At 25.8% G+C, this 17,561-nt stretch overlaps 1 protein-coding gene across 1 annotated transcript; it reads right to left on the bottom strand.

Moving 5' to 3' along the window:
* SRAE_2000302100 (SEA domain and Epidermal growth factor-like domain and EGF-like calcium-binding domain and von Willebrand factor, type A domain and Low-density lipoprotein (LDL) receptor class A repeat and Insulin-like growth factor binding protein, N-terminal domain-containing protein) lies at positions 1-17,015 on the bottom strand (the record flags this gene model as incomplete). The annotated part of the gene is made up of 10 exons (XM_024654166.1): positions 1-9,326; positions 10,586-10,735; positions 11,055-11,207; positions 12,757-12,927; positions 13,902-14,054; positions 14,099-14,407; positions 14,451-15,386; positions 15,671-15,772; positions 15,826-16,032; positions 16,799-17,015. 10 exons carry the CDS (start codon positions 17,013-17,015, stop codon positions 1-3), a joined length of 11,724 nt encoding a protein of 3,907 aa, XP_024507564.1.
* Positions 17,016-17,561: the final 546 nt, after the last annotated feature.

The raw sequence follows: 17,561 nt of genomic DNA, 5'->3' as shown, positions 1-17,561 counted from the left end.
CTAATGAATTCTAGTTTCTGTAGAAGTTTTTGTCGTTATAACTTCATTAAGATATCTTTCTCCTCCATTATTATCAATAAAACGTGAATTATTATGTTTTGTTACTTTATCAACTACTAATTTTTCATCTGTAGAAACTACAGAAACTGAATCTTCATCAGATAGGTAACCAGCAGCATTATGTGAACTACTTCTATTTCCCCATCGACGTGTTTGTTCAATTGAAAATTCTTCCTCATTTTCATCTTTCTCCTGTTCATCAGTTATACGAGTCTCTTGGAATGTCTTAGATTCTTCAATATTTCTTTTTGTATAAATATTATCCTCTGCACTTTCTAATGACGTCATTCCTTGTTCCATAGCATTTCTATTTATTTGATGATTTTTGTTGTATGTTGTATAATCACTAAATCCTTTATTACTTTCTTCATGAATATTATTACTACTTGATACATCATTATTTCCATTATTATAAAATCTTCTACTACTTTCTGTTACATGTTCAACCTCTTGACCATCTTCTGTTATAATTGTTCTTATTTCTTTTGTTGTTACATCAGTAGTAATTCTTTTTTCAATTTCTTCTCTAATAGTATAATCAGAAGAAGATTCTGATAAAATACTTTCATTATCAACCATTCTTTTATTTCTTCCTTCTCCAGCACCACTAATTAATGGTCTTGGGATTTGGAGAGCTCCTTGTAAATAATTTGTAAATTTCTCAGCAGCTTGTTCATTAGCCATGTGTCTTGATGAAATGATTTCTGTATTATCACTACCAGACATTTTTATTTTTGGTCTAGGTATACCAATTTCATGACCATAAATATCACCAGCTGTAGACATTTGTGAAAAATCACCACCAGATTCAGATGATGATGAGGCATCTAATGTATTCCAAGGGAATATACCACCACCACTACGACGATATACTCCACCAAGAGGTCCTTTCTTGAAACAATGACATTTTGTACAAAGATATAATAAACAACAAAGTGTAAGTAAAAGGAATAAAAGTGCAAGTAAAATAAGAAGAATCATTGATGCTTTTGATGGTTCAACATCACATAATTCACCACTCCAACCATCAGTACATGCACAAGTTATATTTCTAGTAAATTCATTATGTACACAATCTCCGTGATAATTACAATAACCACATGAAATTGATGCACACATACGACCAGGTTCACTTGGATTACCATCAACATATGTATCTGGACATTTACATTCATATCCTATAATTTTATCAGTACATTCAGCAATTCCTGAACAATTAGTTAAACCAAGAGCACATTCATTGACATCTCTAATATTCATACAAAATGTGTCTACAGGAAGACCAGTAGAATCTCGAAGTTCAGATTTTCTAATATCCATAAAACCATGATCACATCTACATTCAGCTTGTTGTTCCATATTTACACATGTTGTATTTTTTGGACAGAAATTGACATCTGCACAATAATCCATTACACAAACAGATCCTGGTACAGCATCTTTTGGAGCTGCATCAGTATATCCTTTCAAACATTCACATTTATAAAGATATTCTTGATCAATGCATCGAGCATTTTCAGAACATTCATTATCTTCCTTTTTAAGACATTCATTATAATTTGTTATTGGTAAACATTTTCTTCCTGGAAGTAAAGGATCTAAATCACGAAAACCAGGAGCACATTCACAATGATGTCCATGAGGTTCATCTGGTATACAAATTCCTCTTTCATGACAATGATTTTTATAACAATTATCATAAGGATTTGGTTGTGTTGGATTAATAAATAAATCACTATCACCAACTTCATAATTATTTTGTTTTACTATATAATCAATAACATTAGTATAAACATCTTGTGGTATTTTAATGGCACCTTTTTTAAAATAAACTGTTGAATTATATAGTAAACCAGTATCCCATGTTCCATTAATAATTTTAGGATTTGTAATATCATTTACTTCAGCTGTTACAAAGAAATCTTTTAAATTTGTATGTGAATAACAACTTCCAATACCATCTTCATATCTTGTGGCAGTACTTTTATGAACAATATCTTGTGGATTTCCATATGAATCATTATATACAAGATTTTTATTACCATCTCTAATAATCCACATAGGTATTTGGAAGTTTTCAACAGCATAACATTTACTTTTATCATCTTTTCTTTTTTGTCCATCAGGACATCCACATATACTATTAGCAATACAAACTTCTCCTAATTCTTTATCACACCATTTATTTCCACATTTATTACCATTATTTGGTGGTTCAGCACAAGGATTTAATGAATCAACATCAGATGGTACAGTTAATTTACCACCACCAATATGTCCATTTGATCTTTGTAATGATTGTATTAATTGATCCCATACATCACATTGATCAACTTTCTTTTCTGTCATTGTTGTTCCAACTGTAAAATTAACAAGTATACCATCTGGCCAACTACTATTTACCATTTTTGGATGTGTAATATAAGATATTTTAGAATTAACATATCTTGTAGCATATGTAGTACCAGCAAAACTTCTACCAATATCTTTATTAAATTCTTCTGCAAATTGTATATATACAGGATTTGTTGGGTTTCCATAAGCACTTGAATAATATATTGGTTCACCATCTTTAGCAATAACTCTTAATGGTATATGTGTTTTTTGAATTACTCTACAAACTTCAGAATCTGAACCACGACCTTCATCTGGTTTACAACCACAATACCATCCACTAATACAAACTTCATTAAGATCAGTATTACAATATGTTTTACCACATAACATTCCTTTTGGTGGTTCTTGTAAGGGTCTTCTAGTTACAATTTTTTCAGTAACAACTGGTACTGTATATACTGTAGGCCTAGCAGTACCTCTTGTCATTTCAAAATGTGGTATTTTTGTTTTAATAATCATTTCATCAGGAATTGTATGATCTCTAATAACTTGAGTTGGTGGTGTTGATGGTTCATTTTGAAATTCAAGACATAATCTACCAGGTTCCATTGGATTAGGTGAAGAATCATAAAATCCAGTTCTACATCTACAAAGATAATTATCATCTGTATCAATACAATCAGCATTTCTATCACAATTATTAGTACTTGATGAAAGACATTCATTAAAACGGCACATTCTACCAGGAAGTGATGGAGGAGAATGATCTTTATATGGAGCTTTACATTTACATTCATAACCTCCAGGAGTATCAATACATAAAGCATTTGTATCACAATCATTTAATGTTCTACTTTCACATTCATTTATTATAAATTTACATTGTGTACCAGGTTTAGATGGATTTAAATCATAATAACCTGATTTACATCTACAAGAATATCCTTCAACTTTATCAATACAATCACTAAATTTGGAACAATCATTTAATGTTGGATTGGCACATTCATTTACAGGATTAAGACAAATTCTTCCAGGTCTATTTATTTTATCAGGAGATTGATCAATTGCATTAACAGCACATCTACAAGTATATCCTTCTGGAAGATCTTCACAAACAGCAGTTAAATGACAATCATTTAATGATCTATCAAGACATTCATTAACAAGTTCTGTGCATACTCTACCAGGTTTATATAATTTATTAGGTGATTGATCAATATAACCATCACGGCATTTACATGTATAACCATCTTTAGAATCATTTTCAATACAAATTCCAAATTGATCACAGTCATTCTTTGTTGAATCAAGACAAATAGAATTAGCTATATTACATACTCTACCAGGACTATTTATTACATCTGGTGAATGATCAACAAATCCATGAGCACATTCACAGGTATAAGTATCTCTTCCAGTACTACGACAATTTGCATTAACATGACAATCATGAAGTTGAGGATCTTGGCATGGATGTTTATATACTGGTTCTCTTTGTACTTGTCTTTCTTCACAAACTCGACCTCTAGGAGAACCTAATGGAGATTTATCTTCATAACCTTTTATACATTCACATCGATAACCATTAGTTTCATCGTAACAAATAGCATTTCTAGAACAAGTATTTAAAGTTGGATTACGACAAGCATTGTTTCGAACACAAATTCTTCCTGTTAAACCACTAGGTGATTGATCATTGTATCCTTGAATACAGGTACATTTGTAATCATTAGCTCCTAATGGTTCACATATAGCAGCACTTGAACATTCATTTGTTTGTGGGCATATATCAGGTGGTGAACAGACTCTTCCTGGTTGTGATGCCATATTTGGTGATCTATCAACATAACCATTTTTACATTCACAGGTATATCCTTCCTCTAAATCTCTACATTCTGCTTTTGGAGAACATGTATGTCTACCAGTAGCACATTCATCAATTAATTTAACACATACTCTACCAGATCTTGACATTTTATTTGGTGATCTATCAATAAAGCCAGATGGGCATTCACAAGTAAAACCTTGTTCATTATCATGGCAAATAGCATTAGCATCACAATCATGTTTACCAGTAAGACATTCATTTTCAAATTGTAAACATACTCTTCCTGGAAAAGCTGGATTTGGTGATATATCTTTAGAATTTGGTGGACAAATACATTTATATGAATCTTGTGTATCAATACATCTAGCAATTTTATCACAATCATTTTTATTTCTATCTCTACATTCATCTACCAATTCTCTACATGCACGTCCAAGAAGTGATGGTGATGGAGAAATATCTAAATATCCATCCTTACAACGACAATCATATCCATCTTCTTTATCTGTACAATATGCATTTCTGTCACATGAATTAAGATTTGGATTAGTACATTCATTAACAAGTTCTTTACACATTCTACCTGGATTTCTTGGATTCATATCTTTATAAACAGGTTTACATCTACAGTCGAAACCTTCATCTTTATCAATACATACAGCATTCATATGACAATCATTAAGATGTGGAAATTGACATTCATTAATTATTGGTTGGCATAATCTTCCACTTTTTCCTGATGGAGAAACATCTTTAAAACCATTTCTACATCTACAATCATATGATTCTTCAGTATCAATACATTCAGCAGATGGATGACAATCATTTAATTGTGGATATAAGCATTCATTAATAACATTACAAACTTGAGTTCTTTGATTACGTTCATAATTAATAGGACATGTACATTTAGGTTTACCATTAATTAAACGACAAACTTCATTAAGATGTCTTTTACATGAATTAATATTATCAACTTTGCATTCATCTGGGACAATTGTAATTCTAGGAATACATTTTCTTCCTGGTTCTGTTATTCTGTTTGGAGAATCATCAATAAATTCTGGTTTACATTGACATGAATAACCTTGTGGTAAATCATGACATATAGCATCCTTATGACAATCATTCTTACCACTTCTACATTCATCAATATAAGCTGGACGGCAAATTCTACCAGGTTTATTTATTTTATCTGGAGATTCATCAACAAAATTATCCCTACATTTACATTTATAAGATTCAGGAGTATCAAGACAATCAGCATTAGTTGAACAATCATTTTGATTTGTAAGACATTCATTAACTCTTAATAAACATCTTCTACCAGGTTTATGAATAACATCACTTGAAACATCAATATATTGTGGTGGACAGGCACATATATAAGAATCTTCTGTATCTGTACATATAGCATCTGGTGAACAGTCATTTTGTCTAGTTGCACATTCATCAATTAATCGTTTACATTTTCTTCCAGGACGATGTTTAATATCATATGAAACATCAAGATATCCATGAGCACATCTACATGAATATGAATCAGGTGTATCTTCACAAATACCACCATCTCTTGCACAATCATTATTACCAGTAAAACATTCATTTTCAAGAGTTTTACATAATCTACCAGGTTTTGATGGTAAATTTGGTGAAATATCTAAAAATCCTTGTCTACATTGACAATTATATCCTTCATCATTATCTATACATATAGCACGATCAGGAGAATCACAATCATTAAGTGATGGATTATCACATTCATGAATTAAAGGTATACAAACTTTACCAGGATCATTTGGATTAGGACTTTTATCAATAAAACCTGGATTACAAATACATGTATATCCACCATTAGCTTTGTTAATACATCTTGCATTTTTATCACAAGAATGTGAACCAACTGCACAAATATCTTCCATTTGTGGTTTATAACATCTTCTACCAGGATTTCTATATGGATCCATATCTTCATAACCTGGTTTACATATACATTTATATGAATCTGAAGTATCAATACAAAATGCATCTTGGTGACATGTATTAAGATGAGGTTTATCACATTCATTGATTAATGGTTTACATAATATACCACTTTCAATTAAAGGATTAGGTGAAAAATCTATAAAACCAGGTTTACAACGACATACAAAACCATCAGTTGTATCAATACATAAAGCATCAGGTGAACAATTGTGTTTTCCGGTGGAACATTCATCTAGTTCAGCAATACATAATCTTCCTGGTCTTTTTGTTGGTTCCGGAGAATGATCAATAAAACCATATGGACATGAACAAATAAATCCATCATCTGTATCAATACATCTAGCATTTCTATCACAATCATGTTCACCAGTTTGGCATTCATTACGAAGACAAACACCAGTAATAGGATGTCTTCTTTCTCCTTTATTACATTGACAGGAATGATATTTTCCAGATGGATGTAATAAACAATGTTCATGTTTTCTAAGATCACAGTTATAAGGATAACTTGGATTACATGAACCAATAATTTGACATTTACCAGTAAAAGGATTTCTTTCATATCCTCTATCACATTCACAAATATATGTATCACCAGATGATACACAAATTTCTGAGTCAGAGCATCTTATACCATCAATGTCATTGCATGTTTTCTCTCTTAATGGTGGTTCAATTTGTTTTACATCTTTAATACTTTCAATTTTTAAACATTTTCCAGTGACAGATTCTCTATCATAACCATCAGGACAAATACACCTATAATTATTTAAAGGAGTCTTTTGACAAAGTTCTGGATAAATACAAGAAGTAGATAATTGTGGATTACACAAATCACCACCACAAATCTTAGTAACTGGATTTCTAACAAATGGTTTTGTACATTCACATGATGCCTTTCCATTTACCATTATACATATCTCATTTAACTCCCGATTACAACCTGTTTGTGTTTCAACATTACATTTACCATGAAGATTTGGTTGTTTTTGTACTCCTGGACATGCTGCTTTTTGTATAAGACTACGTAATCTTGTATCTAAATCTTTAAATTTTGATACATAAAACCAATTTTTTGATGATCCAGCAATTGATTCAAGTTCTGATGCCAAAACATGATCTGTTACACCAATAGAAAATGTTTTAATACTTTTTGAACGTGCTGTTATTGAAGGACCTGTAACATTATCTTGACTACGACCATCAGTCATAATAATTGCTACTCTTGAAATATCTGGTGATAATTGTCTTGCTCCTTTAGTTGTAGAAAAACCTTCATTAACCATATGTTGAATAGCAGCACCAGTACGTGTTAATCCAGTTAAATATTGTGTATTTGAAATAGCATTAAGAAGAGAAGTCTTATCTTTATATTGATTAAGATCAAATTCATGACGAATTTGATCAGAATATTGAATAAGTCCAACTCTTGTTTTTGTTGGACTAATATCAAATAATTCAACAAATTCTGCAATAAAACGGAGAACTTCAGATTTAAAAACTCTTGATCCAATAGATCCTGAACCATCAATAAGAAAGATAAGATCAGTTTTTTGTTTAGAACATGATGTTTCAACAGTACAAACACGACCTGGTGGTAAATTTGCTGATGAAGATACATCAATAAAACCTGAATAACATTGACATGTATATGAATCTTGAGTATCAATACAATCAGCATTTTCATCACATGTATTTAATGATGAACTACTACATTCATTAATAGTTTTGACACATTTTCTACCAGGTTCAAGACCATAAATACTAGAAATATCAACAAAATTTTGTAAACAAGAACAAGAATAACTTTCAGCAGAATCAATACATACAGCAAATGGTGAACAGGTATTAGCTTGTGTTCCACATTCATTAATTAATTCTTTACACATACGACCAGGTTTCCTTAAAGGATCAGTTGAGATATCATAAAATCCAGGTCTACATTGACATTTATATCCTCCAAAAACATTTGAACATATGGCATTTGTATCACATTCATTATTTCCCTCACATGATTGTATTTTTTTACATTTTCCATCAATATCACGCATACAATTTTCATTACATTGGCAAGTCTTCTTTTTTTCAGATGATAATTTACATGTTTCATTATCACCACAATTTGATGTTGATGAACATGATTTTTCTACAAATTTATGTGTTTCTTGATTACTTATATATCTTCCTTCATCAATTTGAATATAATTATTAGTTGGTTTAATACATACTCTACCAGAATAATGAGTAATATTAGAAGAAGCATCTATAAAACCAGATTTACATGTACAAATGTATGATTCTTTAGTATCTTCACAAATGGCATTTTCAGAACAGTCATTCAATAAACTATTTGAACATTCATTAATTGCTTCAATACATCTTCTTCCTGGTAATTTTCTATATCTTTCAGAAATATCAACAAAACCAGGTTTACATTTACATTCATAAGATGAATCTGTATCTATACATATAGCATTATTATTACAATCCACACCATACTTCTCTGGTGATAAACATTCATTAATTCTTTCTTTACATATTCTACCAATTTGTCCTTTTGGAGAAATATCAATAAAACCACTTTTACAACGGCATGTAAAACCATCAGCCAAATCTATACATTCAGCATTATCATGGCAATTATTTAATTTTCTATCTCTACATTCATTAATAACTAAACACCTACCATCAGGTAATCTTTCATAACCTTGTGGGCATACACATTTATAATTTGAATTAATAAAAAGGCAAACTTCATGTTTTGTTTTATCACATGATAATGGATCATTAACATTACATTCAGGGGCATCTGGAATAGATGACTTAACACATACCCTTCCTGGTCTTTCAATGGAGTTTGTTGATTCATCTCTATAACCATCCTTACATCGACATGTATAACTTTCAGATGTATCTATACAATGTGCTGAAGGTGAACAGTCATGAGCATTCGTTGTACATTCATTAATAATTTCACGGCATATTCTACCTGGTGGACGTCCATGTTGTCTTGATATATCAACAAATCCTGAAGTACATTGACATATTGGACCTGATGGTGATTCCCGGCACTCTGCAGCAGCATGACAATCAGATGTTGAACATTGATTTGCTAAAAATAGAAATTAACCATTCATTGATAAACTAATATATTTAAATTTTTTGTAAATATATATATATGTCAAAGTTGATATAAGATTAATTTTTATACTAATTTGACATTGTTAACCTTTATTGGTTAATTAACACAATTATATAAAATATAATATATGTTAGTAGTGTAGGTAAAACGTTGAGCAGAAGAGTAGAAGTTGAGTAATTGAAGTTAAAGGCAATCAAAGGCAAATAAAAGCCAATGATAGACAATGAAAATTAATGATTTTTATACTTTATAAATAGATATTTTTCTTATAATAATTTAAATATTATTCTTTAAAATTAAAATTAATTTATCTTATATATATATAATATTATTCAAATTTTCTTAATGTAAAAAAATTTTTTTGAAATATTGTAAGCGCGAAGCTTTTATTTTAAAAAACCTTATGTTTTCATATTATATATTTTATAATAGTTATAATAAAAATATAATTTTAAGATATATATACCCCAAAAATTTCTATAAAATATTATATTTAAATCTTGTTACGATTAAAATAAACCTTTTATTAAGAAACTTTGTTTTATCTTATTATAATATTAATGAATTAATGTGTTTTTGTGTAATTAAAAATTTATCTTTAACCAAAAAAAAATGGTTTGCCTAATGAAACTTCACTTAAAAAAAATTATATAGTTGTTTATACTAAATAATTATGTACCAATTTGAAAGTAATAAAAATTCAAAACAAGATATTTATATTTACATAAAAATCTTTCTTTTTTTTTGAAAAAAAAATAAGTTATAATCTACTATTACTATGATTATTAAAAAATTCAAAATAATTTTATAAAAGTAAAATGTTTAAAAATTTAATGATTTTTGATATATTTTGATCAAAGTAGTATAAATTTTTATTTTCATTATACTATTTAAATTTCTAATCATCAAGAATTTAAATAATTAGTAGTATTAAAATGTTAATATATGTATATACAATTTATTATTCAAAAAAAAAAAATTTTTTTTTTATTACCAAAAATTTTTACCATAAAGTTAGCTTTATAATACTTTTATCTATTTTTGATAAAATTTTTCTTTAATTAAGGGCAATAAACTTTTTTTAAAATGTTTTAAAAGGTAGGAAAAAATAATTTTTATGAGTTTAATTTTATTGTTATAAATAAAATATCTGGATATATTTATCTTTTAATAAAATATATATTTTAAGATATTTATTGCTTAAATAATAGTATATATCAAAAACATACCTTTTTTACAATGTCTTCCTGGTTTATTGAGGGGATCTGGAGATACATCTGCAAATCCGGTTCTACATCTACAATTATAAGATGTGGCAGTGTCAAGGCAATCTGCATTAGAATCACATTCATGAATCCCAAGACTACATTCATCAACAGCTAAAAAAAAAAATAAATACTATATATTTAGAATGTATGTTTTATTGGAAAGAATACTATATATTTTAGTAATAGTATTTAATATTTAATTTATGACTCATGATTAGTTAAAAAAAAAAGGTGAAAATTATTATGTGGTTAAAAGTATTTTCTTTTAAATGAATATATTTAAAATGATGGTTATTAATTGGACGTAACATAAATATGGATGTAAGGGTAAAAATAAGTAATTGTTAGGTGGAAAAAGACAAGTTATCAAAAATTTTAAATATACATATGTAAATAATGGATAATTGTAAAAGTAAAAGTATAATCTTACCTTTTTTACATTTTCTTCCAGGAAAACGTGAATCAGGAGAAATATCAACAAAACCTTTTGGGCAACGACAATTAAAAAATCCATTAGGTTCACTGTAACAGGCTGCTACTGGATCACAATCATGTAAAGAAAAATCTAAACATGGATCAGGTCCTAAAAATAATAAAAATAAATTATATAATATTTATATTAAAAATTTTTTTGTTAGTATTACTGTATGTTTGTTGGATTTGTGGTTGATAATAATTAAGATTGTTAGTTAATGTACTATATGTACCTTGATATCTTCCATCATTAACAAGATGGGGACTTGAATGATAGTAAGTTGTTTGATATGTTTTAAATATATTTTGTCTATCACAATTTGAGGAAAATGTAAGTGAAATATTTAATGTAATAAATAATATAATAGGATACCAATAATTAGGTATTATATACCTCGAAATAGATTTTTTACTATTCATAGATAATGTTTAAAATATTAAATGTGATTTCTATGAATATTCCTATTAATAAATAAAATAATAATAAATAAAAATCTATAATTTTTAGATTAGAAAACTTTAATTATAATTTACAAAGACGTAAACTATAATATATATATATATATTTATATTTATATGAAGGTAACTTTTAAAATAAAAATAAAAAGTTTTAACAAAAAAGGGTATTTTATAATTAATCTTTTTCATGATTGGGATGTGTTATTACGTTTAAGAAAAAATATTAATGAAAGAAGGTCTTTAGAAAAATTTTTTTATCAATTAGGTAAATGTTAAGATGTATTTTAGCGTAACTATGATTCGTACAATGTCTTTGTACATCTTCTTGATTAATAAATTAGTTAAATATATAACAAACCTAGAAATTGAATAAATACGCCTTCTTCAGGATATAAATATATATATATATATACACCATTTATATATACAAAAGATGAGTGAAAGAAAAATTTATAGGAAAAATGTTTAGATAGATTTTAAAAAAAAAAATGTAGCAGTTTTAATTTTAAGGTGGAGATAAAAAGGATAATTATTTTTTTCTATTTATATCTTTAATGATAAAAAAAATGTTTGATTTATCTTTGATGTTTTTTAATACAAAAATCATGGGAAATTATTGTATAGTGGGATTGAATATTTTAAATGATTAGTGATTCCATATTTTTATTGATAGTTGTTTTTAGGATATAAAAATTAGTGGTTGATTTTTAGTATTTTATATATGAAGTAGAGGAAAGTTTTAAAAATATTATAAAAATAATAATAGTTGTTGAATGAATTAAAGAAATATATTTATATATTAACAAAACATCCTGAGGAATGTAGTTTCTTTTTTTCCTGTAGGCATGATTTTATTATTTAAAAAGTTATTTCAATAAAAATTTTCTAATAAAAAAGATGAGATAATGATGCAACTTAAAGAAATAAAATAAAAAGTTCTAATTTCAATGGAACTCATGGTGAGTAAAATGATATTATTTTAATACAATACATAGGTAGTGGGTTGGAAATTTTATATAGTTGCTAACACTTACTTTCTAAAAACCCTCCTACAAATAATCTACCTTAATAATAGATTAATATTATTATAAAAATAATATTGAAAAGAGGAAGACAAGTAACATAAAGAGATAGTGATGAGTAAGATTATTTAAATTTTTAAAAAGATTTTAATATTAATAGTATATGTTTCTAATTACCTTTTTGAGTGCAATTAAAGCCAGGTCGATTTATATCATTATCTTGATATCCAGGTTTACATTGGCATCCATAAATATTTTCTTCATTACCATTATTATTTATTTTTTTAGATATTTTAAGGCAAACAGATGTTTTTGGATTACAAAGATGTTCCTTACATTCATTTGGTACTGAAAAAAGAAATAATAATTAATGAATTTTGAATATAATTTTAATTTTTTTTTAAATAAAAATATATTAATCATTTTTCTTTGTTGTCTAATGATATATTTTGTCATCAATTTCTATGATTTTTAACTTTATTATTGAAGGATATTTATTCAACAAAAAAAAAAAATTAATAATAAGTATAATGTGAAAGTATAACTATTAAAAAAAAATATATTTTAAAACAAAAACTTGTATTTATTCTTTAACCCAAACCATGTTTATCAGATTTTTTTACTAAGTGGCACAAAATAACATGATAATTATTCATTGAATTATTTGTAATATAAATGACACATTTACTTTAACCACAAATTAGGCTATATCAGAGGGTATCTGATGTATGTGGGTATTTAATAAAGAATGATTTAAAAAAGAAATAGTGTTAGTAATAAGATAGACCTTGAAATTTTGTACCATTATTAATTAATGACAATTAAATTACATTCTTCTATTAGGTAACTGTTCATCTATCTTTAGACAAAAATGAATTTACCTTCTTTTTTTTTTGTCAGTCACAACATGTGGTTAGTAATTGTATTTTTTTTGATAGAAGTATAATTAGATTTGATATTTTAAAGAATAAAAATTAATTTTTAATATAAGCTATTAAAAAAAGTATAATAAGTAAACACATTATTATCTTTATAAATAAATAAAAAAAAATAGTAAACAAGATAGCTGACAACTGAGAGGCAAATTTTATTTGACTCTTAACAATTATTTTCAATGAGAAGTTTTTAATTCAACAAAAAAAAATATAAAAAAAAGATAGTTTAAATTGGATTTAGTTTTTAATACTAAGTAAACCTTGAATTTTAAAGAATTATAAATTATTTTAATTGAAACTGGTATATGAATATTGTATCATGAGTTACTATTTTTTATATTATATTTTTAAAAGTAAAATGTTTTTTTTTAATTATTTTAAACTTACCCGATAAACATTTTGTACCAGGATTATTAAGATAATCAGAAGATATATCAAGAGTACCTTTTGGACAGGAACATTTATATCCAATAGGAAGATCAGTACAATATGCAATTGGATCACATATTGTACCATTATTTATTTGACATTCATTAATTACTATACAAAAAAAAAGATTAATATATTTAAAAAGTTAAACTTACATTTTTGACACTTTCTACCAGGTTTTTTAATTCTATCAGATGATATATCTGTATAGTCAGAATGACAACGACATGTATATCCATTTGGTTTATCAATACATAAAGAATTTTTATCACAATCATTTAACATGCTATTTTTACACTCATTAACAAGTTTTTTACATTTTATTCCTGGTTTTGATATTGGTGATAAAGAAACATCAATATATCCTTCACGGCATAAGCATTCATATGAAAAATCATTATCCATACAAATGGCATTTTTATCACAGTCATTTAATTCTGGATCACTACATTCATCAATTAAAACTAAAATAAAAGAAGTATTATTTTTTTTAATTAAAATATTTACCAGTGCATTTATTTGTAATAGTATTCATAACTTCATTATTTTTACATTGGCATGTATATGTTTGATTATTATTTTTTATACATGTACCATTAATATTAGAGCATGAATTTTTTATATATGGATCACATTCAGAACCATAAGTATATGTTAACATATCTAAATCAAAATCAGTAATTTCCTCTAATAATATTTTCTTTGAGTTTGATGATGTAATTTCAAGAATATTATCAGTTGTTTGTATTCTTTTAATTGGAGCTCTTTGTACTGTACCATCATTAGTAGGTTTTTTAATTTTTATTTGTATTAAATTTAATGTTGTTGATTCAGGTTTTGGAGTTGTCTTTATGTTTATTGATGTTGTATGAATAATAGTTGGATTATTATCTTGTTTATTAATATCTAAACTAAATATTTCATTTTGTATGTCAGTTGTATTAAAAGTATTAGAAGTTGTTTTTGGTGTCTTATATATTTCAGTTGATTGGTCATCTTTAAATTGAATTCTAGGAACATTTGAATAAAATTGACGATACTGAATTAACATATCATTATAGACAGTTGTACAATTGACATCAGGTTTAGAAAAAAATTGTGGTAACATTTCTATTGGTACACATCTTGAACTTCCTGGAGGTTTAACTGTTCCTATTTTACAGACACATCTCCATGTACCACCAACAGTTAAACAGACAAGTCCAAGTCTCTCAGGACATGGATTATTTAATGGACATGTACTTATAGAAGCAACTTTTTTATCAATATTAATTTTTTCATTATGAATTACAGCTTTTGATCCATCTAAACATAAACCATTTTGAGGAATAAAACCTTCATCACTACCATCATCACAATCTTTAATACCATTAAAAACTTTTTCTATTCCAATACATTTAACTTTTCCTTTACAAGCACATTGAAATTGTGTAACAGTACATTCTATAAATATAAAAAAAAAGTTTAATTTTTATTATTATTATATAATATAATTTATTGATATAAATAAAAATACATATTCTTTAAATAATTTAAGTATATTAAATATATTTGAATATGCTTAAAAAGTGTCTACTTATAATAAAAAGATATTTAAAAAAAAAACCCATTATATTATTATATAAAAGGTTGTAGTTCAAAATTTCTAAAACACTTTAAATAATTATTATTAGAATTTTCTTCTTTTTTTCTCAATAATATATATATATAATTTTCAAGGTTCTTACCTTCATCACTTCCATCATTACAATCTGGTATACCATTTTGAAATTGTGATATACTTATACATTTAGATGAATCATGACAAAGAAACTTTCCTTCGGGACAAGCTAAAAATAATATTACATTATTTGATAAGATTAAAAAAAAAAGTTATACTTACGTTCATCTGACCCATCATTACAATCCACATTTCCATCCATATATTTTTGTGGATCAAGACATTTTGACTTATCTTTACAGACAAAATAATGTGATGGACAGGATTCATCAAATCCAGACATACAATCAATAGTACCATCATTTAACTTGGTTGAAGAGATACATTTTGGATATCCAAATTTACAATCAAATTGCCAGGGAAGGCATACTAAAAATAAGAATAATCATTAATAATATTTTTTTTTATTATTTAAATTTTAATGTATTATCTTTTTTTTTTTTTGAAGGCCATTCTTGAAAAAGATTGAAAGTTAACTAAAGAATATAATGGGAAACAGTTTAAAGAGAAGATATTTAATGTCTTTGATCATGTAAAGTATTAAAAAAGTTTCATTTAAGGTCAACATTTTAAATAATGGACTATTTTAAGTTTTTATTATATATATGAAAGAAAATTTTTTTTTTTTTTCTCAATAATAAGGTATATTATCATCATTAATCATAATAATATTTCTCATTTACCTAGTCTATATTAATAGATAAATATATAATTTAATAAAAAGTAATTAAATTGTCATGGTAAACTATTTTTATAATAAAAATAATAAAAGAATTAAATATGTATACCATATTAATGATGTCCGAAAATTTTTATTATTATATTAAATGAAATAAAATTAAAAAGTAATTGTAGGTTTTCGATTATTTAAATTGATTGTAAAAACGGTTACTATTTTATGATGGAATGATAAGTTTATTCCTTAATAGAGGATAATCTATTTTAAAAACATATTTATAACATTCATGTTGTAAAATTATATTGATAAGCCAATGTGATTTGTTTAACAAAAGATATATGTATAAATAAATAATTTATAAAGAACAATAAAGTATTGTTTTCTATTATAAAAAAATATATACATATATATTAATAAAAATAATAATATAAACTTTATAAAATTATTTAAACATACCTTCATCTGAACCATCAAGACAATCTTCATATCCATCTTGCCATTTAATAAGAGGAATACAATTATTATCTAATTTACATTTAAATTCACTTTTTGTACATGATCGTGATGGATATGTAGGAATAATATAAGGATAAATAAAAAAATATATACATATAACTTTAAAAATATAATTAATAATCCGTCCTCTAAAATTTTCTTTAAGCATTCTTAACATTTTTTTTTTTTTGCTAATATTCTTTTTATTAAAAAAATTATTATTTTGGCATTCCTTAAAAAAATTAAAATTTAATATTAAAAAAAAATGAAATTTATATATTGAAAAAAATATTAACATTTAAATATTTATATATATATATAGATGAAATGACAATTATATAATAGAGAAAAATTAAATAATAGACATATGTTCATAAAGGTAACATTTTTTATTTTTTTTTTATAATATATTAGAAAAGTAATTTTAAAAAGTTTTATTGGAACAATTATAGAAATTGGGAGGAAAGATGATATTATGAATAGAAAATATTAGATCAAAATGTTTTTGTAAAAAATGTTGTGTGGTAATCAAAAAAAAAAAAAAGGACAATTAAATTATTTGATGAGAAAATAGAAATTAAAGTTAATTTTTAGAAATTTTGATTATGTTAATTTTAATGTGAGATAAGTAGTAATTTAGATTTTTTTTTAAAAAAATATATTAATAAAGATAATGTTTCTTATTAAGTATTTAAAAAAGAATTTTTATTATAATACAGTTATA

The sequence above is a fragment of the Strongyloides ratti genome (assembly GCF_001040885.1).
Source record: "Strongyloides ratti genome assembly S_ratti_ED321, chromosome : 2".
In the NCBI taxonomy this organism is placed as follows: Eukaryota; Metazoa; Nematoda; class Chromadorea; order Rhabditida; family Strongyloididae; genus Strongyloides; species Strongyloides ratti.
This window is presented reverse-complemented; position numbering and strand designations above follow the sequence as displayed.